The following is a 25,051-nucleotide window of genomic DNA, read 5'->3' on the forward strand; positions in this document are numbered from 1 at the left end:
GGGGGTAAATAGGAAAAATAAACCAGGAATACAATATAAGATATTGATGGTTAAATGCCACTCATGAACACAAATGGATAACAGATTTAGTAAACTAGAGATTATGAAGATATTGCAAAACAACATTCATGACAACTTAAATGTGCATAGAATAGACCAAACATTAGCATGATAAAAGAGAGTGGCCTAATAACACTTACTGATCCATGCCATTCAGCACGATACACTGTCCCAAATGATCCTGCATAGAGAAAAAAAACAGCAGCATTTAGGGTCACAATGTCTGTTATATGCCTTCAATAAGAAGCACACAGCAGAATATTTACCTGCACCTATACGCTCTTTAATTCGCAAATCATCCCATGAAATCTCAAGCCAGTCCATTGCAAGTGATGGTTCAAGATCCAAGTATCTAGGAATATTCCCGGCACTCCCCTGGTTTTCAACTCTATCATTCTCTACCTGTTCCTGTTCTGACTGGCTAGATAAGCTCAGTATAGATTGGTTGAAGGTACTTTTCACCCCAGCACCTCCATTTACAATATCCTCATTGTCGGAATCTTGTACTACAACTGTATCCTTACCAAGCCTTGGATATTCATGTAACGATGCCTCAAAGGCTGGACAAAGAGCTCCAGAAACACCTTCATGGATAGAAAGAAAATCATTAAGCCTAGAATTTCAAATTCATTGGTATTCCCTTTCAAGTCAAAAGGAGTTAGAGGTAATTCTGTACCTTGACAACTTTGATCAACCAAAGCATAACTGGAGCCCTTATAATTTCTCATCAAATTAGTTTCTCTAACTTGTTGAGCTTCCTGTGCACTCTCTGTAGAAGATTGAGTAAACAACTAAAGACCCACTTTACACAAGTAATCCTCACGCAAAATTAAAATTTATGAAACAAACTATGCAAGCATATGATTCCCTGCCCTCAATGGGTGTCAATTTTAAATTTCATAACAAACATGCTCCAGAAGCTTGGGAAAAAATATGTATCTATGTAACTTTAACTGTATGTATGTAACTACGTATGAAAAAATATATAATTTGTGGCATAGATGGTAGTACAAAATAAAGAACAGCTGTCTTTGATATAGACATAAATCAGCATTTTTACAGGGAAGAAAAATGTAGCGTGACTAATGGCCTATGTAGCTGAATTTATAGAGGCATACATGATGTTTTAGTGCCTCTGCATCCTTTGCACAATTGATATTTTTTATGAAGTACATATAATTGATAATAAAGAACCCACCTACTGAAAGTAAAACTATTCAGGCCCTGCTATATTTAAGGTTAAGCGAATGGACCTGATTGTTCATAAATATATCAGGGCTACATAAATTCTGAACTTGAAATATAAACTAGAAATAGTACCTGCATAAGGGTGGCATTCCGGAATAATAGAACTGTGGTTGGAACTTATAGATTGAGAAAATGTTGCGTCATCCACATATGGTGATTGAGATTCTTTTAAATGAGAAATTCGAAATGGGGAAGGTATCAGAGACGCATATGCTCCATTAATTGATGAATTTGGCCCATGGACATTTCCTGGTTCCCCAACTAGGTCAACTACGTATTCCCTGAAGAAGGGAAAACAAGAAGCATATGAAACATATAAGGAGTGCCAGAAAATATGAAAGAAATGTAAGTGCTAGTTAAACTGGTCTAAAAGATTATTACAGTGAACTAGATGTTCTATAATGTCAATGAGTTACAAGCAGCATGCCAAAATTCGGATACAAGCAATCTAAAAAGAATGATGTAACTATACAAGTCATACAACTTATGATCTCTGAATAAACTTGGTGGAATTGTTAAAGATGGCAATGAAAAGATACAAGAAAAATTAACTACAAAAATTCAAGGGTAGCCATTCGGGTTGAAATTGGTATCAACATTCAAAAGACCAAGCAAAATCACAGCTGCAACTGCAAGGGTAGCCGTTTTACTAACCTAGAGAGCTGCCTGTCATCTTTAATCTTGACAAGGCAAGAAGATCTATGATCTGAAGCGCAGTACCTGCAACCACGAGCTATGCGACATGGCAAACCTATGTAATCTGCTAATCTCTGAAAACCAAAGTAAGAGTGATGAATAAACAAATCTGATAATAGTTGAATCTGCAATAAACCAAAGCTTTTCAAGAAACAATATTGCTATATGTGCTTAATGCACCGTCCTCAGTTGCTCACTAATACCTATAAACTAAGTAGTAAGGAAAATTTCCTCTAAAGTGAGAAAGAGTAAACTGAGAAAATGAGGATATATTCACCTATGATTTATTGAAGTACATTAAGAGCTTAACTGGCTTTAACTAATTAATTAAGGGCTGATACACCATCCTTTAGGATTTTACATCCTTGCTGACAGGATCATCCAAATAGTAAATTATAAATACTTGGATCATGCAAAAACAAATAATTGAGGAAACAAATAAATCGTTCACCTTGAAGAGAATAGCACGATGCCTACAAAGTCCAGAAGATAAGCTTCCGATGGGAAGTACCACACACTTGTGAATACTCCTCAATCTCTTACTAACCAACTTCCAGCGCTTGTGCAAATCTCCTTGCTCCACCGGGAATGTACCCCTTAATATATACACAAACATTTCAATTTCAACACCAAAATAAAAATTTAAAAAAAGGAATGTAAACATTGAAGAATATTAATTACTGTTATTATATCTTACCCCATACATATGGCAACAAGCTTTCCTAGTTTTTCCACCAGCATCAAGGAGTTCCCAGAATCAGAGTGCAACTCCTGTGCTATATCATGAAGATCTTTAAGCGTGGAGTCCTCTTGTCTATCAATAAGAACAACCTCAATGGAACTCTCGCTGGGTTCAACTGCTTTGAGAGCCATTAATGTTGGTAACCGCTTACCTTCCTCTACATCATTACACATAACCCACATATACGGGTTCATACCCAATATGCTATAAAAACCATCTGATATCTTGTCTGTGTAAGACAAGCTCCCACTCACCTGAAAACCAATGCAAAAACTAAATTACTTCCTAAAGCATTTCTGTAAATGTTCCTAGTTCCTACACAAACATTATACATCAATTATTTAATAATGTGTATATTTATGCATTCAACGTCTATATTCTGGCAATACTTTTTTGCACCATAAGGAGTGAGTTTTAAGTGTAAAAGTAAGCAAATGCATCCACCCATATATTTACCACATGTTGAAATCATGATGCATTAACTGATCAACAATGAACACACCACCAAAACATAAAGCTTATAAAATGTGGTGTAAAAATATATTTAATTTTGTAGGGTAGATCTAGCACTACTCATAATTATCTATTCATACTTCTCATTAAGTCATCATTGCACAATAAACTCCTAAATCGTGTGATAATTTCTCCCTCTCAGATCATGCTATAATAATGGAAAAAGATCCTCTCCATTAAAGTATTTGGTTTTCCTTATAATTTTAATAGCAAGAGTGCTTTTCATTGTATATAAAAGCATACAAATATCTTATCATATTATTTTTCTTTTGTTTTTTATAGTACTAGGTGATCCTTACTAGTAATAATGAGTAGTGTCAAGGAGAGTAACACACTTTAGAGTATTCATATTATCATCTTGCAATTGCTAACCAGTAATCTACTCATTTTTGGCATGTTTACGTGAACGTAAAGGTATAGATAATAGAATCTCATGTGTAGTGCATAGAAGAAAAACAGCAAAAAATGTTGTATGAGCACAAGTTTTGATTAGTTTATATACCCATAGACGATACGAAACTGATTCAGCATCCCAGGTTTCAATTCCAGTGTCAACAGCGAAAACAGGTTCTGACACAAGGCTCGATAAACAACCGATCCTCTTCGCCATCGCCATCTGCAGGTACTTACTTTCTCTATACTTCCTCGCATAACTTTCAGCTTCCACCGCTTCATCTTCTTCTTCTTCGTGCATTATTGTTGCCGTGACATTCGACACACGATAAGACGACGTATCATCTTTCGTTATGTCGCTGGAGAAAGTGGTGGTTCCATCCAACGTGGCGGTCCCGGAGAACAAGCTACCGGCGTAACTGCTTCCACTCGATAAACGCGGCAGCGATACATTCCGATCGAAACTCCGGTCAACAGCGGAAGCAACATCCTTGAACGGAAGCAAAAGCTCACGTTCCTCCTCCACCTCATCATCATCATCATGATCCTTCACCTTCGAATCACGTTTTTTGTGGATGAACCAATCGCGAAACGCAGAAACTTGTTTCTGTTTAGATCGTTGAACTTTATCACGTGGATTGAAAATATCGGATACGACAGAGAGTTTAGGTGAATTGAAAACGACATCGTTTTGATTTATGAGTTGCTTTTTTGGTGCGTCATTTTCAACTTCAAAGGAATCTCGTGATTTGATAGAGTTGACGTTTTTCTTCTTCTCGTGATCATAAGATTCTTCTCTATCAGGAAACCGCCTCGGAAAAATGTAAGTGCACTTATGAGGCATAATAATATTAATAATAATATCTTTATTTTCTTTCTTTCTTCAACCGCCAACCCACACGAACCTGATGTTGACGATGCTACACGCACCAGTCACGTCAGAATCACCGTTCTCCGTCGCCGTCGCCGTCGTCTCCTTCCTTTATAATTGCTTCTCTCTATTCAATTACCGTAATATCTCTGGATTCGACTTTTCTTCTATGAAATCAATGATTCAATATATAATGTGACTCCAAATTGCAAATTGATGATGTGGTTTTGATCCCTCAGAAATCGAAAGGACAAGATTAAAGATATTTATATAATGAAAGTATGAAACTGAAACTTTAAGCTTCAGAATTCGGAGGCGGTGGAGTGTTAGAGAGAGAGAGAGAGAAAGAGGTTGAAAGAAGAGAGAGAGTAATGAAACTTTGGTGTGAGCTTTGTTTAGTTGGTTGTGAACACGTTGATGCTGTGTATTTTTATGCAGAAGAAAGTGCAAGTTGCAACTATAGGGTATAGAATATTGAAATGGTGGGAAATCCAAAAATATAAAGTCGCTATGTTAACGTGCACTAGGGGAGTGCATGCACGTCCTTCGCGATTACGTGACACGTCAAATTAAAAACCAAACGCTTCGTGACACATAAACGGTGGGGTGCGTAGTGCGCACAACCGTGTGATGTAGTATAGCCTATGCCTTTGCTGGTGGAACATATATTAGCTATCCCAAATAATGTCTCATACATTATCTTATACCGATAAAAACATATCAAATTAATTAAAATTTTAAATATTATTATTATTTTTATTTTTATTATTAGTGGTTCATATAACATATGGAACATGATCAGAAACAATAAATAAAAACTATTACTATTAACAAAATGGGAGTCACGTGTCTGCTGCAATAATAAACAGTGTTATTATGAAATAATATATGTATTATGGAATATTAATTGTATAGTCACACAGCTTTGAAGTTTGGATCAATCTTACTAATTATAACAGTCAAACTAAACATAAAATATAGGACAATAATGCAGATTATCCCAATGGGGAAAGAAAATCTATGAAGTAGCAACTACTCCTTGTTTGGCGACAAAAGCTATGAAAAGCTTTGATTTGATTGATAAATACACAGGAATCACGCAGACCAAGTGAATAAAGAGAACATAAGAAACAGATCATGCAATGGCAGCTAAGTTTATAAAACTAGTATCTATTATCCAGCTTAATTATAATAATCTTATGTTATATCACTCTATCTATCAGTTTTTTATTATATGGTGCATAAATAACTAAGTCCTCCAACATAATATTATATGCTTTATTGTTGTTGTGTGTATTAATAAGGCTTTATTAATAGAGATAAAAATTATTTTGATGATTTGTTAATTATTCATTCTACAAATTCTCATATTTACTATCAAGGTGATATATTACTTGTAAACCAACAACAATTAATAAATAAAGTATGATATATATTACTTTGTAGATAAGAAAATTTAGTAGGAGAATATATTATCAATTGATGAATTTATATCTATGAATTTTCTTATATGATTAGATGTATATGTAAAGTTGTAAAGATGCTATCGGTTCCAACTACACAAATTTATTGAATTCAAATGGGCAAGAAATTGTCGGTTAAAGCATCATTTCCCACTTTTAAAATGTTGTTTGAAGTAGAGAAATAAAGAATAGACCAATATAAAGGATCGTGTGAAGTAAAAACTCTAAATTCGGATTAAATAATTACTGCCATTGTCCAAGGATAATAAGAAAATGAATCTATTGAAGGATTTCAACTAAATTGCTGATCCAGCTCATGACGTAACTCCTTTTGGAATTCTCAAATTTGTTCATTTTATATTTTAATTTGGTATTACTCTATTAGTCATTAATTAGCTCCTGAAAGGTGATAAAAAATGAACAAGATGTGATAAATGTTCTTTAAACTTTTTACTATTTTCCCAAGTATTGTGATTTTAAATTGAATGAAGAATTATTAACGAGTTGTTGATCTAAGATACACTACACTTCAAGTATTATATTAGATTAAGAGTCTATAATTCGATTATTAAGAACAATACTTATGAAGATGAAGTTAACTTCTTGCTCATAATAACATGAAAGATAACTTAGTTATATAAAAAAATGAAAAAAAAGCATTTCCCATGATTTAAAATTAATACATTATTTCAAAATATATAGATTATTATCTTCGCTATTAATAGATAAATATACTTTAATCATTTACACAAATATATAAAAAATAATTGAACGACTTAGAAATTAAGGAATATGTTTTAACAAAAATTTGTTTTCATGATCAGTACATATATTATTAGGTAATTTATCATTTATTTATATATTTGTTGGTTAATGATCTTTGAGATACAAATAATGTATATATGAAACTTTTACATTATATTCAGCATAACCTTTGTTCTACATTCGAGTGTTTCCAACCATTAATTAGGCAACTTAGTGGTTGCATTTGATGCATTTATATGGCTAGAGCATTTATATATGAATTAGCCTATGTAGAGATTTCCTAAGTTTATGTATAAAAAATACACTATCACATGATGAGTTTGTCTTTTAGAGACAAGAGGAGCATGTCAGCATTTTTTCCATATAAAGAAACTTATCTCATAATATATATATGCATATTTTATAAAGAAAGGAGTAGATAAGATGGCAAGCATATTCCATATAAGTTTTCCATAATCGTGACCACTTTATTGAAAATGCAAACCAATGATAACACTAAGACTTTACTTTAATCGGAATCAGCTTATAAATATATTTTTAGTAATGATTAATAATTGCATAGTCGTTTTGACAATAACAAAAGATGAAGTAATATGGGGGTGGAAATATAACAATTTTTGGAAATAGTTTAAAAAACCCTTTGTATTTGATCAGAATATTTTTTATTTTCGAATATTCACGATTCAAGGATTTAATGTGAATTTTAAATTGGGATACATATATACCCGTATAAAAATTAGAGATGGATGTTTTTTGAAAAGGGAAAACATGAAGAAGAAAATGAAAGATTATCAGGAAGTATAGAATTAAGGTGTTAATTAGATTAGGAGAAAAAATATGATAAATATAAGAGTAATTTTTTTATAACAGATAAGCATTACTACATTATATCTATACACTAATTAAATTCTCTTTTAACCATTTAAGGAATATAATACATTAAAATCGTATTTGATTATCAGGCTTCAGCAAAATTATTGTATTCCACCATTTAGTTAAAAGATGGTTTTAAAATTGTGGTAGACCCAACTTTTCAGTTTAAAAACCAAAACCCTTCTTCAAAATATCTTATTTATATATTTCAAACTCCAAGTGGTTCATAACATCACTCGGGTATAAAAATAATATATTTTGTATACCATATGAAACATAAATCAAATTGTAGTTGACCCAAGTTTTAAATTTTGTCCTAGAATAATAATGTACAATTTAAAGGAGACATAATACTCGAGTTAGGAATATTTAACACATGGTTTAGATAGATATTTTAAAATAATTTTTTTCTTACACATTGCTCAGATTTAGGCCCTTAAAGAAATAGATCATGTATTGTCTTAATAATTTTTATATGTATGATATTTTGAATGAGTATAAAATATATGTACTGACAGTGTAAAGATTTATACACAGTCAGTGCATCATCCACCATTCATTTGCAATATTTTTATTTAAAAGTCAATGATAACTAAAAGTCAATAGTGGATAACGTAGTGACAGTATAAAAAATCTTTACACTATCGATGTATATATCTTTTTCTCATTTTGAATTGTAATTACTCATTGATAAGATAACATTAATTTTAGATGCATTTTGGCCTATGGGCGATCGTTATGTAACAAATGTCGATTAGGATAAATAAACTTAGGACGAGTTTAATATTGAATGAGCATAGTGAAGTAAAATGTATTAAGTTTCAATTCATCGTATTTAACTAGTAGTGAACACATCCTTACTTGCATATTTTATATTTAAATTCACTTGATTTCTCGTACCACATTTTATGTATTTCTTCATTTTTTATTATAAATATTTCCCTCATTTAAAAGAAAAAGGACAAATAATATATATAAAAAAGATAAGAGCTAGCGTTAATATTGACCTATATGATGAGATATGAAGCATAATTATATGAGTTCAAACCTTCAGAATTTGCTCTCCACTTCACATCAAGCTAACTATTACACTCACTAGTACTTGTAAGAGATTAATGACATGACGAGTACAAAATTGTATTAGCATACATATAGAGTTTTTCTAAGAATACGTATATCGTAACTATGCTTCCAAAGGTAAATATGTTACAAGATTCTTTATTCCTTTGGAAAAAACAATAGTTCTTTAAATCTAGAGTAAATAAATATTTTAGTCTTTCATATTTTTTGACTTTATTAGTTTAGTCATTCAAAAAAGAAAAAACCTCAAATGGTCCCAAAAAAATTTCAAATGTGACTCAAATTAATTATTTTTAACATATTTTACAATACTTGGTAATATTGAAAGTTTATTTTAGGTCATTTTTCGTTTGAAGGAGTAAACTAATAAGGTTATAAAATATAAGAGATTAAAATAAATATTTACTCTTAAATCTATAAATAGTTCTCTGAGTCAAAAATCACTTTGTATGTGTACTTTCATAATGTTTTTTAATTTATGCAAAGGTTTTCTTATAAGAAGAGAGGGGAGAGAATATAAATGTGGGAGTTCAAACTCATGCATGAATACTTTATGTCACACACCTCTTCTAAGTCTTGCATGAACACCTCATGTCTCACAATTGTGTCAAATCGTAAATGCTTGAGGACACTTCATAATCTAATACTACTGAACATGTACTTTAAAATACAACAAACATCAAAAGCTAATAAAGGAAACAACTTGAATTAATGCATCCAATGAAGAAAATGTCTAGTAGGGGAGAAGTGATTCATCATCAGAAATGGTGATGAGGGTGGTTGGCTATAGATGGTGGTGGGGGGTGAGGACAAAAGAGAAGAGTTAAATTAACAAATATATGATATATCTTCATACAAAACATTATATACAAAAAAAAAAATTATATGACTGTAGTATCTATGCACTGTCAGTGTAAAAATTTATACACATAGTAAACCATTCACAATTCATTTGTGTTACTTTTTCCAAAGAATGGTGAATGATAGTGTATAAAACTCTTATATTATCGGTGCATATTATTCCCCTCAAATAATACATGTCATAAACTGATACTAACACATTATTTATTAATGAATGATTTATAAGCGACATATAACATTTTTATGGTAAGGAAGGATTTTGTAGGACATTTCTTAAAAATAAAAGAAAATGGTGTGTTGGATTGTATTAATTTGAAATCAATATGTAGATTAGGGTTGACGATGAATTGAACTAACTTGATATTCGTTATTTAGCTTGATAAACTTGGTTCATGAACCAAATGAAATGATTTGAGGTGAAAATTGAATTCATTAAATAAATGAGTTGAACTTGAGTTAGATATAGTTCGACTCATTAGTTCATAAGTTGTTTCGATACATTTATATATATAAACTAATTTTGATATTTTTTATGACCCATACATTATTTTTTATATTTATTGTAATTATATATATATATATATATTATATTTATACATATAAATCATTTTGTAGTATTTTCAAAATTTAATTAATTATTTAAGTTGTTAAATGAACCATTTGAACTAAACCGAATGGTTCACGGATTTTAACCGTACTAAATTCGAGATAAAAAATAACTCGTATCGAACGCGAGTAAAATTTTAAACTGAATTAATTCTTATCGAACTGAACTAATCTTTATCGATCTAAACTTAATTGAACTCTGGTTCAACTCGATTCGGCTTTTGAGTACTACGGCCGTACATAATTGTTACTGAATAATGAGGCCTTAAGTGGCAGTCCTCGTAAATATGATACTTGACATTACTAAATTCCCGATTTACCCTCTCAACCTTATTCACTATTATGTTTCTCTTAGAACTTGCTCTTCAGTTTCACCCTCATTCTCACGCACACATTCAATTCCCCTTTCAATTCAAATCAAATTCAAACTCTAGCTAGGGTTAGCTTTTCGAATTCCACTCTATTTCTCCTTGTAAATGCTTCGGAACCTCTGAATTCCATCATTGAACCAACAATGTACGGTCACGCCCCACCAACGAACATGGACAACCAAATCGGTGCTGACGAAAACGTCGACGGATCTGGCGAGCACTCTATGGATCACATTCAGTATGAAACGCATGCCCTTGATGATGGTAACGGTGCAATTGGTGGGGGCGTTGAAGATATTGCTGCTGCTGATGTATATGTCTCCGGTGACGGTGGTGGTGGGGACCACGACTTTGCTGTTCAACCCTGCGATGGGTCTAACCAGCTAACACTGTCGTTTCGTGGCCAAGTTTATGTTTTTGATTCTGTTACACCTGATAAGGTTTTTTAATCACCAAATAAAAAATATGACAATTAAACTGGTTTTTTCCTTTCTTAATTTTTCACTGATATATGATTTTGAAGGTTTTTTCCTTTGTGTTGTATATGCCTAATGGAATAGTTTTTATTATAATTTTGCTTTTTCTCTGAGTTTTTATTGGTTTTGAGTAAACAGCTTAATTACGCGCTTATTCACCAAGTTATTTTGAAAATCACATATAGGTCATGAGCTACTTCAATAAGCTATTTCATTAGTTGTTTTGATAAGTTTATTTTAATAAGCTGTTTTCTTTTCCTCTATGAGCTCGTTCATACTATTACTCCCCATAACTGGATGAACAGAACTCAAGAAGCAGTAACTTTTGGTGCTCTGAGAATAATATTTTGCATTTGGTTTCACTAAACAGGTTCAAGCGGTATTCTTACTGTTGGGTGGTTGTGAATTGCCTTGCCCGGATACAGCACCTCAACATGATCAACGGGTATTTTCTGATAGTAAAAGAATAATGCTACTTACATCAAGCCGCGTCAGTTTACTATTTAATATGCAACTTGAAGATCATTATCACCTCATATCAATTACTTACTACCAGTATCAGATATTAAGATATTGATAATCTGTATATTTGTTAATGTCAGGTAGATACTATGATATTGGATGATAGTTTTGTAAAAGTTATCTAGACCTATGGCTTACTGGTGTAAATTAACAAAATTTATAAATATGCTAAAGGTCCCTTGGTAAAGGCATTGGTATCAAGTGATAATTATCATAAGTATGCATAGTAAATGGTAATTTGACGGGTGTGTGAGTAGCATTTTTCATCATACTTCTTTTTTAATGCATAGTGCCGAGTGGTATTTTCTAACTTTTTTGGTCCTGCAGCAAGCTCCATTGGAATATCCTGCAAGGTGTAGTCAACCACAGAGGGCAGCGTCATTAAGCAGGTTTCGGAGGAAGAAGAGAGAGCGATGCTTTGAGAAGAAAATTAGATATGAAGTACGCCAAGAAGTTGCTTGCAGGTCTGATAATTTATGTGGCAGAATTTGTAATATAATCTCATGAGTGTTAGACTGAATTCTTTGAACTTAACAAAGCTGTTTACAACTTGAACTTAAAAGTAGATGCTGCTTATATGACAGATGCCAGATCCATCATGCGAATGATGATGAGTTTGAGTTTTCTACTGTGCTTCTTCTAACCAATTTATTGATAAGTAGTAGACTTAGTACAATTGAACAGTGTGGTGTATATATATATATATATATATATAAGATAGCAGGCTAAGCTATGGTCCTAGCTTTTACATAGAATTATGCTAGCTTTGGGATTCATTTTATATACAATAATGTTAAGCTTCATGTATCATTTTACAATTACATAAGTGTTCAACTTCAAACTTAATTTCATGTAGAATTGTATTGGGGTTCAGAGTTTGATTCCTTGAAAATTGGTAAAATGAAGGCCCAATCCCTGCCCTATGATCAGTTCTATTACAGAAACATGTACTTTAAAGTTTAAACTGCTCTCTCATTTTTAAGTGGCATAAAATGTAGGCTTTTTTGTAAGCTAAGTAGATTGAGAATAATTTAGTTTTGGTCCTGTGATGAACTTGGGTGGTGGAATGGTAGGACCCAATTGCAAGCCATGGTTTTTTTATCCTACATTGGATGTGTGGATTTCTAATCTTTTTATGGTGTGCTTCTTCCTAGGTTTGTATAAGAAAACATTTTGTATAATCATTTTTAGATTTTCATATTTTAGGAAACACATTAGATTTATAGGGAATTGGTGACTATTCTAGTACCCATTTTATTTTTTAACAGTACTGGCATCCATGACTAATTTCAAACATCTCCGGTTGGTTATATTAATGAATTTTCAACATTTAAGGTGAAATCAATAACCACAATGTTTGGCAATTAACTTTGGGTACAATATCCTTATGGCTACTTTAGCAACTGCCTTGGTTGAATATATATAGTACAATATCCTTATGGCTACTTCATCATTGTAACTGTTCAATTTTTGCTTGGGTCAATGCCTGTTTTGTACTTATCTGATGCTTAAACTCAGGATGGACCGTAAAAAGGGCCAGTTTACTTCGTCTAAGAAACAAGATGGAGCTAGTAGTCTGGGTGCTGGCCAGGAGTCAGGGCAGGATGATAGTCCATCAGAAACTGCGTAAGAATCATGTTACTTGTATGATTTTATAGTAAAAAGATTCTTTTCATCCTGAGAGTTTATGACTTACTGTGCTTCTAGCAGTGCCATTTGACTTGTTATCTTGTCTAGTTCAAGGTTATTCAATACTTTATTTTACATTATTAATTATGACTTGCACCTTGTAGGCTTGTACTAAGTAGTTCCATATGTGATGAATTTTCGCTTGAGTGGGATGTGTTTAACTGGATGTTTACCATCCCTTTTTATTGCAAATTTGTATAGGTGCACACATTGTGGCATTAGTTCAAAATCCACCCCAATGATGCGGCGAGGGCCAAATGGACCAAGGTCACTATGCAACGCTTGCGGACTTTTTTGGGCAAATAGGGTAGGTATTTTCTCCGAATGATTTGTATTTGGTATTTTCTTTAATTATGTTCTTTCATATAACTATATCGGTTCGAATTCAAGAAGTGAATTTTACTCTTTTTACAGCTCCATAATTTTCTAAGTTTCCTGTGAAGCATTTTCATTTAATAAAGCATACAATATGAACATATAGGTTATCTTCCTGCTCTGTATGCATATGCATGTTAAGTTCACATCTGTCCAGCTTTTGCTGATTTTGTTTCTCATGCATGCACTGTGCTACTCTGTTCCTGTGTTGTATTGGATTTTTTTAATGTATACTGTTAAGTGATTTTTTTTAGCTTAGAGTTGGTTTGAGAAGAAACAGCCTATAACTGGCGTCATTTTTGTAACCAGTGTGAATATTCAGAATTTTAAAAGATCTTTCTGCTTTCATGTCCAAAATGCTCTGTTTTAATTTTACTTTCCTATGGTTTAAAAATATTTAAGTGATAGTCTTTTTGGCTTTCATGTCCAATGCTGTGGTTCGTGATTCTGTTTCCATTTCATGCTACATTGTGGACTTTAATGGTGGGGAAACATGATATTCAATGGCGGGAATCTCCAATTTCTTATACAGAAACTGCTTAACATTTTGACACTGTATTCTGCAGGGTACTTTGAGAGACCTGTCTAAGAGAAACCAGGAACTCTCTCTTGTACCAGCTCAGCAGGTATGCTTTCATTCACTATATGATCAGGTTTTCAATTAATCAGCATTTCATGGTATTTTGTGCACATCTTTTTTTTACCTATAACCTCTTGTTTTGAACCTCATCTTCAGGTTGAAGGTAATAATAACTCAGACTGTGGGACTGCCATCCATGCACATAACAATCTTGTTACTTTCTCCGGTAACGATAACCCAGATTTGGTACCTGGTCGCTGAGTTTTCCAGTCACAACGCGAGAGTCGTTGACTGTGGCATAAGTAAGTGTAATAGTATTTCCATTGAGACTGATCAATAGAATGAATGTACAGTTATAACAATGTTCTCATCAATACAAGAGTTCTATTTTTATATGCTTCGATCAGTGGCATTAACTGTTGATCACTAAATGTATAACCTTGAATTTAGATGATAACTTGGGTATCTCATATAAGGGACTTTTAGTCTTACCTGATATTTTGGATTTAAGATTACCTATAGTTATGTTTGGTATGAAGGAATTAGCACATTTGGCAAGACAAACAAAATATTACATTGGCGATATACCCTATGTAATTTTGTATACTCTAATGCTTTTCCAATCATTTGCATGAGATTGTTATGATTGCTAATGAAGATGGTGCTGAAAGAGAGATGGAGCTAAATGCCTTTTAAGTAGAGTGTAGAGATGTAGTAATACATGGTGATGGGGTGTGCATAAAATTTGTTGATGGAAAGAGTGATAAACAAGTCTGAGTTTGTAGAGAAAAAATAAAAATGAGAAACAATGAGGTATATGCTAATTATCTATTAGGGATATGCATAAATGTTTTTGATTTCATAAAAACCTTTAAATTTATTCTGTGCTGATAAAGCAAGTGAAGTGAAAATTATATTTCTTAAAAGACTTTTTTATAAAAAATTATCTCAACAGAATGATTGAGATTGAGTTAATATGACTTAGTTAAGAAATTTGAAAAAAATTGTGATAAGAGATTGTGATTCCATTAAGAAATAGGATTAAACTAAAACTGTATTTATGGCGCTAAAGCTTTATTTATGGCGCCAAAGCTTTATTTATGGTGTCTTTGGCCAATAAATTTTCATTAGAATGAAATATTCTATTTTCAGATTTGAATTAATTTTCCATCAAATATTCACTCCTATAATTTATGGCAAGGAATATATTATATAATCTTAAGTATATCTTAGATGTGTTTAAATAATCTTAAGAGATAGATTGAAATTGATTTGTTTCACTTTTATGATATGATCATTGGTGCTAATACTACTATAAATAAAGGGTAGCACTAGATCATTAATCACAACATATAACTCACATAATTTCTATTGTGCCATTCTCATTCTCATGGCTATGGAAATCTATCAACCTATTTCTTTCAACTATTTTCATAAGGAGATATATAACATTGCTGATTGTGTCTCAACTAATAGCAATGTTATAAGTCAGAATGAATGGAATTGTGATCTATGCCAGATTAATATTGGTAGCGAAAATGGCTTAATGGCACATCTTCAAGGCAAGAAGCACAAGGCTAAGGAAAATCATGTTAGATCTGTGCTATCCATTAAAGGACCAAGGAATCTCAATCAAATTGTTGCAAAAACTCTTAATACATTTTTCACTCCCATAAGAGTGTGTGAATGGTTGAGGCCAAATTTCGGATGGATCAAATTGAATACTGATGGTTCCGTGAAAAATGAAAGAGCTGGTTTTGGTGGATTGCTTCGTGATTACATGGGTCAACCAATATGTGCATTTGTCGCTAAATCTACTCAGAAAGATGTTCTATTGGTTGAACTTACTGCTATATGGAGAGGGCTTATTCTTTCATTAAGTCTTGGAATTAGTGCAATATGGGTGGAATCAGATTGTTTGAATGCTGTGATGACAATCAATAAAGAAGTACCTTCTTGCCAGAAAGCTCATGTGTATTTGGAACACATCCAAAAACTCTTGCTGAAGTTCGATAAATATCACGTTACTCACTCATGGCGTGAAACTAATAGAGCAGCGGATCATCTTTCAAAAATGGATCTTTGTAAACATGATGTAGTTTTATGGCCAATTGAGTTTCCTTATAAACTTTGGAGTATTATTAAAGATGACGCAGAGGGCAAGAAATATATTAGAAGATGAACATGAAGAAGAAGATAGAGTAGAATTGGTATCAGTAGAAGAAACCAAAACTATGTATGATACATGTACATATTATTTGTTGTTTATAACCAACAAATACACTATTCAGTATTGTCATTTTATATAACAGATTTTTACTTTCATTGTTTCATTTTACCTAGTCTGCAATTATATATAAATGTGCCATTTTATTTTTCTCATCATCTTTAGTTTGATTACCTAGTCTGAAACTATTGAAATCGTGTATGAATGTTCATCTTTTATTGTACTTGTCACACCCTCATTCAACTTATGTGCCAAAGCAAGAACCACTCCAAAAGTTGCTCACATATATTATTATTATTGAAGACAATTCCTATTTTCAACGTCAAATACAAGTCAAGCATATTTGCATCAAAATCATATATAATGAATATTAATTTTATATAATTAAAAAGCAATAACAAAAAGTTCCAATTCTAATGACCCACGAGTGATTTTAAATAATTTACAATATACTATACAACTTTTAATAATAATTATTCACTAATTATCAACATTTCATTTAACACTATCTTTTAAAATGGAGATTTCATGGAATGGTTGAGATTGAGTTAATGTAACTTAATTAAAAAATTTGAAATAATTGTTGTAACCGCACAAGATATTGTGATTGCATTAAAGAAAGATGATTAAACTAAAGCTTTATTTATGGCACATTTAGCAAGTAAATCTGCATTAAAGTGTAATATTCTAGTATCAGATTTTAGTAAGGGTATATAAGTGATTTAATTTTCCTTCAAATATTCACTCCTATACTTTAAAGGAAGGAAGATAGATGAAAAATATCTTTTAAAATCTTGAATATATGGGACACCTATGATAAATATTTTATTTACATATCTTGTTATCTTAAATAACAATCTCAATTCTCAAACATGTCATCAATTAAATGTACATTTTATCTTCTTAATACACAAAGTAAAGTAAAAATGATTAAGTTCTCATTTAATAAATAAGTTTACACTAACTTCTTTTCCATCCTACCAGCAAATGTGACTCGTAATTTCAATCTCCAAGTTTATGGAACTAAATGCTAATGAGAAGACAAAACAATTATATATTTTCAAGTATGAGGGAAGTATTATAATTTAATAAATTATTTTAAAATATCTTAAATTGTCCTGCAGATAATATTTAGATTAGATATAGAGAGGATATATTATATTATGTTAAACTTATATGTTTGTTCAAATCATTTTAAGAGTTCTTTTAAGATTGAGATAGAAATTGAGGGAAGTGTTATAATTTAATAAAGTATTTTAAAATACCTTAAATTATCTTGTAGATAATATTTAGATTAGATATAGAGAGAATATATTATATTATGTTAAAATTATATATTTGTTTAAATCATTTTAAGAGATTTGTTAAGATTGAGTTTGAAATTGAGATTGAGATTGATTTATTTTATTTTTATGATTTGCTCACTATAAATAGAGGCTAGTACTAGATCATTTCCATCATATAATTCACATCATTTCTATCATATATTCACATCATTTCTATTATTCCATTCTCATGGCTATGAAAATCAATCAACTTGTTTCTTTCAACTATTTGCATATAATATTGATGGTTGTATCTCAACTAATAGCAATGTTATAAGTCACAAGGAATGGAATTGTGATCTATGCCAGATTAATACTCGTAGCGAAAATGGCTTAATGACACATCTTCAAGACAAGAAGCACACGACTAGGGAAAATCATGTTAGATTTGTGCTATCCATTAAAGGATGAAGGAATCTCAATCAAATTGCTGCAAAAACTCTGAATGCATTTTCCACTCCAATAAGAGTGTGTGAATGGTTGAGGCCAAATTTCGGAATGATCTGATGGTTCAGTGAAAAATGAAAAAGCTGGTTTTGGTGGATTGCTTCATGATTACATGGGTCAACCAATATGTGCATTTGTTGCTAAATCTACTCAGAAAAATGTTCTATTGGTTGAACTTAGTGCCACATGGAGAGGGCTTCTTCTTTCATTAAGTCTTGGAATTAGTGCAATATGGGTGGAATCAAATTGTTTGAGTGCTATGATCACAATCAATAAAGAAGTATCTTCTTGTCAAAAGCTCATGTGTATTTAGAACACATCTAAAAACTCTTGCTAAAATTCGATAAATATCATGTTACTCACTCATGGCGTGAAACTAATAGAGTAGCGGATCATCTTTCAAAAATGGATCTTTGAAAACATGATGTAGTTTTATGGCCACTTGAGTTTCCTTATAAACTTTGGAGTATCATCAAAGATGATGCAGAGGGCAAGAAATATATTAGAAGATGAATCTGAAGAAGATAGAATAGGATTGGTATTAGTAGGAGAAACCAAAACTATGTATGATACATGTACATATTATTTGTTGTTTATAACCAACAAATTTACTATTTAGTATTCACATTTTATATAATAGATTTTCACTTTGATTGTTTGATTTTACCTAGTCTGTCATTATATATAAATCATCTTCTGTTGGTATTTTGTCATTGTATTTGTGTAAGTGTTGTTAGAAATTTATAATTTCTAATTAATGTGGACATCATATATTTGATATAATGATATTGACTTTTTTCAGGAGTTATATTATAAGTAATCTAATTACTAGTACCACATAGATTATAGATTTCTAAAAGGTGATAACAGATATGAGCTTAATGAGTGGATACCCATCAAGTTAACCTATAGGGTTAGCCTATAAGTTAACGCATAAGGAAGGTTATGGTCCCCAATATACGAAATCACAAATAGTTTTCACCTCTCCCCATCAGAGAGAAAACGAAGGTCCCAAAAGGAATTAATGATTTGATTGAGGTAGACCATCATACAAAAACTCTCTCAAAAAGTACATCAAAAGAGTAGATCAGAGAACATGGATTCATGGAGTTAGGTATGACTTTATATCTTTGTTTTATATTATGTGTGAGAATCATGAGATTCAAGATTATAGGATTGGTATTTCACCAGTCATAAGGAAATATCTAACAAGTGGTATCAGAGCTTTAGGTTCTGAATTTTATGGTTCTTCATTAAAGATGTATTTCCCCCCAATTTTTATGAACCCCAATCATAAGGAAATATTACTTTCTTTTATTTCTGGTAATTATTTTGAATTAATTGATGCAATATGTTGCCAAAGCAACCTCTATTGTGGAAATTAATTAAGATTACATAGTTGAGTATGAGATTATTTATGTGAATTATGTTCGGCCTAAAGGAAGATACAATTTGGCCAAGTAATAACATATATGTGATGATAAATGAATAACAATTATAAAGTTTTTTTTCCCATGTGAATAATACTCGGTCCAAAGAAAGACTATTGTTTGACAGAACTGATTGTTAATATTTGATCATTATGTTGAGAGTACCACTTACAAATTCATTTCTCTGTATAAAGACTAGAAACTGATGTTATGCTAGGTATTTTGTGTTGGGTCTTTATGTGAATATCTCTTGTTTTATATATTACTTGACTTGTTTGTTTAAATGGTTGCAACACTTATGGTTTGTTGCATTAGTTGGTGGCTAATTGCATTATTAAGTGGCTGCTATTGTTGAAGCATTGTTTCTGTTTTGACAGCTTGTCCTGCCATGTTTAATCATGTTTAAAATAGTAATATATTTTTTATGGAAAATTCAAAAGGACCATTATTGGAATTCGAAATGCAGTCATTGTGATGAGAATGATGCAATGCTATCAATATACTATAATGAATATACCTATTTATATGTCGATATAAATAATATATGATTTGGATTAAGGTTATGTTGAATCAAAGTAAACTAAATGATTTTTCTTTTGGAAAATAAAATTTGTTTGACATTTTAAGGAAATCTATTAAATATGAAGACGCCAAAATGATATATTTTCTATGAATTGCTCATAATAAGTGTCAAATGCTAGTGCGTATATGTATCTATGCGTGTAATAATCGGCCCAAAGGAAGATTATTATTTGGCCGGATTATATACACACATGTGATGGTAAACTTGTAATTATTATAAAGTTGCATATGTGAATGAGATATTAGTCTGAAGAAGAGTTTATTATTTTACATGCATTATGATCAATGTTTGATCACAAACAAGAGTATCATTAGTGATTGATTTGAAATATCAAGCCAATTGTATGTTTGAATTTTATACGAATAGTGATCGGCCCTAAGAAAGATTATTATTTGGCCCAAATTACAAACATACTTGTAACAACAAATATGTAATAATCATATGGCTTTTCATGTGAATAGTAAGTCGGTCCAAAGAAAGGCTTATTGTTTGACAGGACCGATTATCAATATTTGATTACTACATTGAGTGTATCACTTTCAAGTTAATATTTTTGTCAAAGATCGAATATTAATGTTGTGCTAAGTAACTCGTGATGTGTCCCATTATCATTTGAATTTAAGTATTAAAGTTGAATATGAGTTTAATTGCAAGAATGATTGCAATTTTTGTTCTTTTACTAGTGTTGCAAATATTTCTGCTCAAATTAAGAACATCTCATTGCTAAATGAGAAAAACTTTAAGGTCTGGAAGGAAGCCGTAGAAATTATTCTCGGCTGTACGGATTTAGATCTGGCATTTTAGGTGGAGAAGTTCATTTCTATTATGGAAATCCTCGATGAAGTTAAAAATTGAGAAATTGGAAGACTTTAAATGAATGTGTCTAATGATCATGAAACGCTCTATTCTAGGAGCGTTTCAGGGCTCTATTTCTGAGGGTCAATGTGCAAGAAAGTTCATTGAAGAAATAGAACCATGCTTTGCCAAAAATGAAAAGGCGGAGACGAGTAGCCTTTTGGCTAAACTCATCTCTATGAAGTATAAAGGCAAATGGAACACAATAGAGTAAATTATGAAGATGTCTAATCTCTCATCAAAACTCAAATCACTTAAGTTAGAGCTTCGTGATGACTTGCTCGTGCACTTGGTTTTGATCTCGCTTCCTGCTCACTTTGGGCAATTGAAAGTGAGTTTTAACACTCAAATGAACTATGTGCAAAAGGAAGAGAGATTGCATAGAGATAAGACTGAAAGTGCTCAATTAGCTATGACCTCTCAGAATAAGATAAGAAATAAAAATAAGGATGCTGTAAAAGGGCTATTTGTGGTTTTTCCTCAAAGAATGTGAAATTGTTCTGCAATACACTATGCCAAGCAAACCTAGCATGAAAGGTGTTGTTGAATGATTAAACCAAACTCTTAATGATATGGTGAGAAGTATGATTAGTCATTCTTCCTTGCCAGAGTCTCTTTGGAGGAGAGCTTTAAAGACCACAGTTTACATCCTTAACAAAGTGCTAAGTAAAGCACTTAACAAAACACCATATGAACTTTGGACTAATAAAAGGCCAAGTTTAAAACACTTGCACATTTGAGATTGTCCAGCTGAGGCGCGACCTTATAAGCCGCATGAAAGAAAACTAGACTCAAGAACTGTTAGTTGTTATTTTGTTGGCTATGCTGCATGCTCTCGGGGCTATAAATTTTATGATCCCACTTCAAAACTCTTTTTTTAGACGAGAAATACAAGATTTCTTAAGGAAGTTGATTTTGGGAAGGAAGAGAACATATGGAATGGTGTCTTTGAAGAAGAACTTGTCATTGATAGTGAGCAAGTTCTTATGCCTATTACCATTCAAGGAATAAATTCGGTAATAGATGATAATGTTTAGAATATTGTCCCTCACAATATTTCAGAACAAGACAACAATGAGGTTCTCCCTCAAGTACCTATAGAACAAATTCAACAACCTCAAGAAGTAGAAGTGCCATGAAGGAGATCTACTAGAGAGGAGAGAAGTGCAATTCCTGATGATTATATTGTATTTCTTCAAGAACATGAGGATGACATTGGGTTAACAGAAGATGATCCATTGAACTTTTGTCAAGCCATGAAAAGTTCTAACTCTCAAAAGTGGGTCGATGCCATGAAGGATGAGATAAAGTGTATGCATGATAATGACGTTTGGGATCTTGTCGAATTACCTGAAGGTGTTCGCAGGATTCTTTTAGAATAATATTGGCACTAGTAGCTCATTTTGATTTAGAGCTACATCAGATGGATGTTAAGACCACGTTTCTTAATGGTGACATTAAGGAAACGATCTATATGGTGCAACTAGAAAACTTTGTGTTAGCTGGCTCAAAGTCAATGGTACGCAAATTGAAGAAGTCCATCTATGGGCTCAAACAAGCTTCTCGTTAATGGAATTACGAATTTCATCAAGTTATTACCTCGTATGGTTTTGAGGCAAATAAATTTGAAGATTGTGTATACCATAAGTTCTGTGGGAGTAAATTTATCTTCCTGGTATTATATGTCGATGATATATTGTTTGCTAGCAGTGATATGGGTCTATTGCATGAGACCGAGAGATTTCTGATGAAGAATTTCGAAATAAAGATCTCGGGAAGCTTCTTTTGTATTAGGTATTCGGATACTAAGAGATTGCTCTCAAGGTATCCCAAGGTTATCACAAGAAAGCTATATAGATAAAGTCCTAGATAGATTTGGCATGAAAGACAATAAACTAGGGGATACCCCTATAGCTAAGGGAGACAAATTTAGTCTCGAACAGTGCCTCAATAATGACCTTGAAAGATATGAGATGCAAAAGATACCTCATGCATCTGCATTAGGAAGTCTAATGTATGCTCGAGTTTGTACACATCCCGACATAGCATTTGTTGTGAGAGTTTTGGGCAGGTATTTGAGTAATCTTGGAATGCATCATTGGAGGGGAGTCAAACGTGTTATGCGTTACTCGAGGAGAAGAAAGGAGTACATGCTCACTTATTAGAGGTCTGAGAATTTAGAGATCATTGGGTACTTGACTCCGATTTTGCTGGATGTCTATACAGTAGACAAGCCACCTCTGGATATGTGTTTGTATTGGCTAGATGTGTTATCTTTTGGAAGTCTACAAAACAGACACTCATAGTCCCTTCAACCATGGTTGCAAACTTCATGGCTTGTTTTGAAACATCAAACCATGACATATGGTTGCCGAAAATTTGTCACTGACTTAGTGTGGTCGATGGTATTGAAAAACCATTGAGGATTTATTATGACAACAAGTCTGCGGTTCTTTACTCCAACAACAATAGGAGTTCTACAAAGTCAAAATTCATTGACATAAAGTTTCTAGTTGTTAAAGAAATTATTCAAAATGGACAAATTTCCATAGAACATATAAGGACAAATTTTATGCTAGCTGATCCAGTGACTAAGGGTTTGGTACCTAAAGTCTTTCATGAGCATGTTGCTCATATGAGTGTTGTTCCTTAGGATACCTTAGTTTAGTGGGAGTCTATATGTTTTATGATTTACTTTGAATGTTATATACAGTTTTTTATGCATAATAAGGTTGATGGTTTATTGCTCCATTTTGAAATTGTGCATTGTAACTATTGTGTTACAATTAAAGACTTTGAATTGATCTCACTAAAAAACAAAGAAGGACCAGTTGGAAATAGACATGTTTGAAATCACATTGCATGAAATTTCCATGTCACTCATCCATATTTGATCTATGTCATTGAGTATATTAATATGGTGATCATCGTGGCCGAGTCACGCTTGCATGTGATGAAAGTTGTGGTGGTTTCATAGTTGATATATGAGATTGACCAAATTGTATTAAGGATAAGTCTAAATGTAAATAACATATAGATGCGCACCTAAAGAACCCTGTGATATAATTGTATCATGAAGATATGAAATCCAAGTGGGAGATTGTTAAAAATTTATAATTTATAATTAAAGTGAGCATCATATATTTGATATAATGATATCAGCTATTTATTTCAGGGTTACATTATAAGTGATCTTTAGGTTCCTTGATTCTTCTAGTTGACCCTCAAGGATTTTAATCCTCCGCTGAAGGTTGATTTCATTCTGGGATGGTCCCTCCTTTTCCTTAGGCATGATGATCTGGATATTGGTTTTATTTGCCATCCTATTTTTTCTCCATAGTTTATACTCTTCCGTATAGAAAGCCTGATGCTCTCCCAATTCATTCTTTCCATAGAAGCGAATGTTGTGTAAAGCTCTTCTTACTTCATTGAGAACCCCATCAGAAGTATTTTTGTCTTTATATAGGAAAACAAATCCGTTGAGCTGTTGAGAAGTCACTGGATTCATCCCCCATTTCAGCTGACCAAGAACCAAAGCTGGATTGAAGGTGATGCATCCTTTAGGACCCATTAGAACCAGATTCTGATACTCTCCGCAAGCATACATGACCTCCTCATGTCGATCATACAAGCAACATTTGACGCCAAAGTTCCTTGGGTTGATTTCTCTGAAAAGTTTAGACCATTCAGGCAGTGTGACATGTTTGACATTTGTATTATTAACCCTTCTAAGCGGATGACTGGATCCCAAAGGAAATTGATGATGTCTGAATCGAGTTATCATCCAGACGTACAACAGCTGCACACAATACCTTATCTTCAATCTTCCATTAGTGCTCTGGTGACCCTTGTATAACTGTAGGAGAGTTTCGGCTAATACTGCTGGTACCGGGTTGACTGAGAATCTTTTCACCTTGTAGAAAACATCTAGAGCCTCTTGATTAATCATGTCAGCCACGAAAGGGAACAAGACTAGGCCATAGACGGCTAGTGCAAATGA

At 32.4% G+C, this 25,051-nt stretch overlaps 2 protein-coding genes and 1 pseudogene across 2 annotated transcripts in view; 2 read left to right on the top strand and 1 right to left on the bottom strand.

Moving 5' to 3' along the window:
• Window positions 1-4,990, bottom strand: part of LOC109356935 (serine/threonine-protein kinase CTR1) — a 7,371-nt gene extending 2,381 nt beyond the window's left edge. Inside the window, exons 1-8 of the mRNA XM_019600581.1 lie at window positions 3,762-4,990; window positions 2,702-3,000; window positions 2,456-2,600; window positions 1,963-2,078; window positions 1,381-1,589; window positions 737-829; window positions 327-644; window positions 201-241 (exon numbers count right to left, since the gene is read on the bottom strand). Coding sequence (XP_019456126.1) covers window positions 201-241; window positions 327-644; window positions 737-829; window positions 1,381-1,589; window positions 1,963-2,078; window positions 2,456-2,600; window positions 2,702-3,000; window positions 3,762-4,496 — 1,956 coding nt within the window. The 5' untranslated portion in view covers window positions 4,497-4,990. The remainder of the gene's footprint in view (window positions 1-200; window positions 242-326; window positions 645-736; window positions 830-1,380; window positions 1,590-1,962; window positions 2,079-2,455; window positions 2,601-2,701; window positions 3,001-3,761) is intronic.
• On the top strand, window positions 8,810-14,613 carry LOC109356321 (GATA transcription factor 25-like). The gene is made up of 8 exons (XM_019599647.1): window positions 8,810-8,821; window positions 10,527-10,982; window positions 11,389-11,463; window positions 11,868-12,004; window positions 13,059-13,166; window positions 13,431-13,536; window positions 14,171-14,230; window positions 14,341-14,613. Exons 1-8 carry the CDS (start codon window positions 8,810-8,812, stop codon window positions 14,443-14,445), a joined length of 1,059 nt encoding a protein of 352 aa, XP_019455192.1. The 3' UTR covers window positions 14,446-14,613.
• On the top strand, window positions 16,945-18,696 carry LOC109356322 (annotated as a pseudogene).

Source organism: Lupinus angustifolius, chromosome LG09 (assembly GCF_001865875.1).
Source record: "Lupinus angustifolius cultivar Tanjil chromosome LG09, LupAngTanjil_v1.0, whole genome shotgun sequence".
NCBI lineage: Eukaryota > Viridiplantae > Streptophyta > Magnoliopsida > Fabales > Fabaceae > Lupinus > Lupinus angustifolius.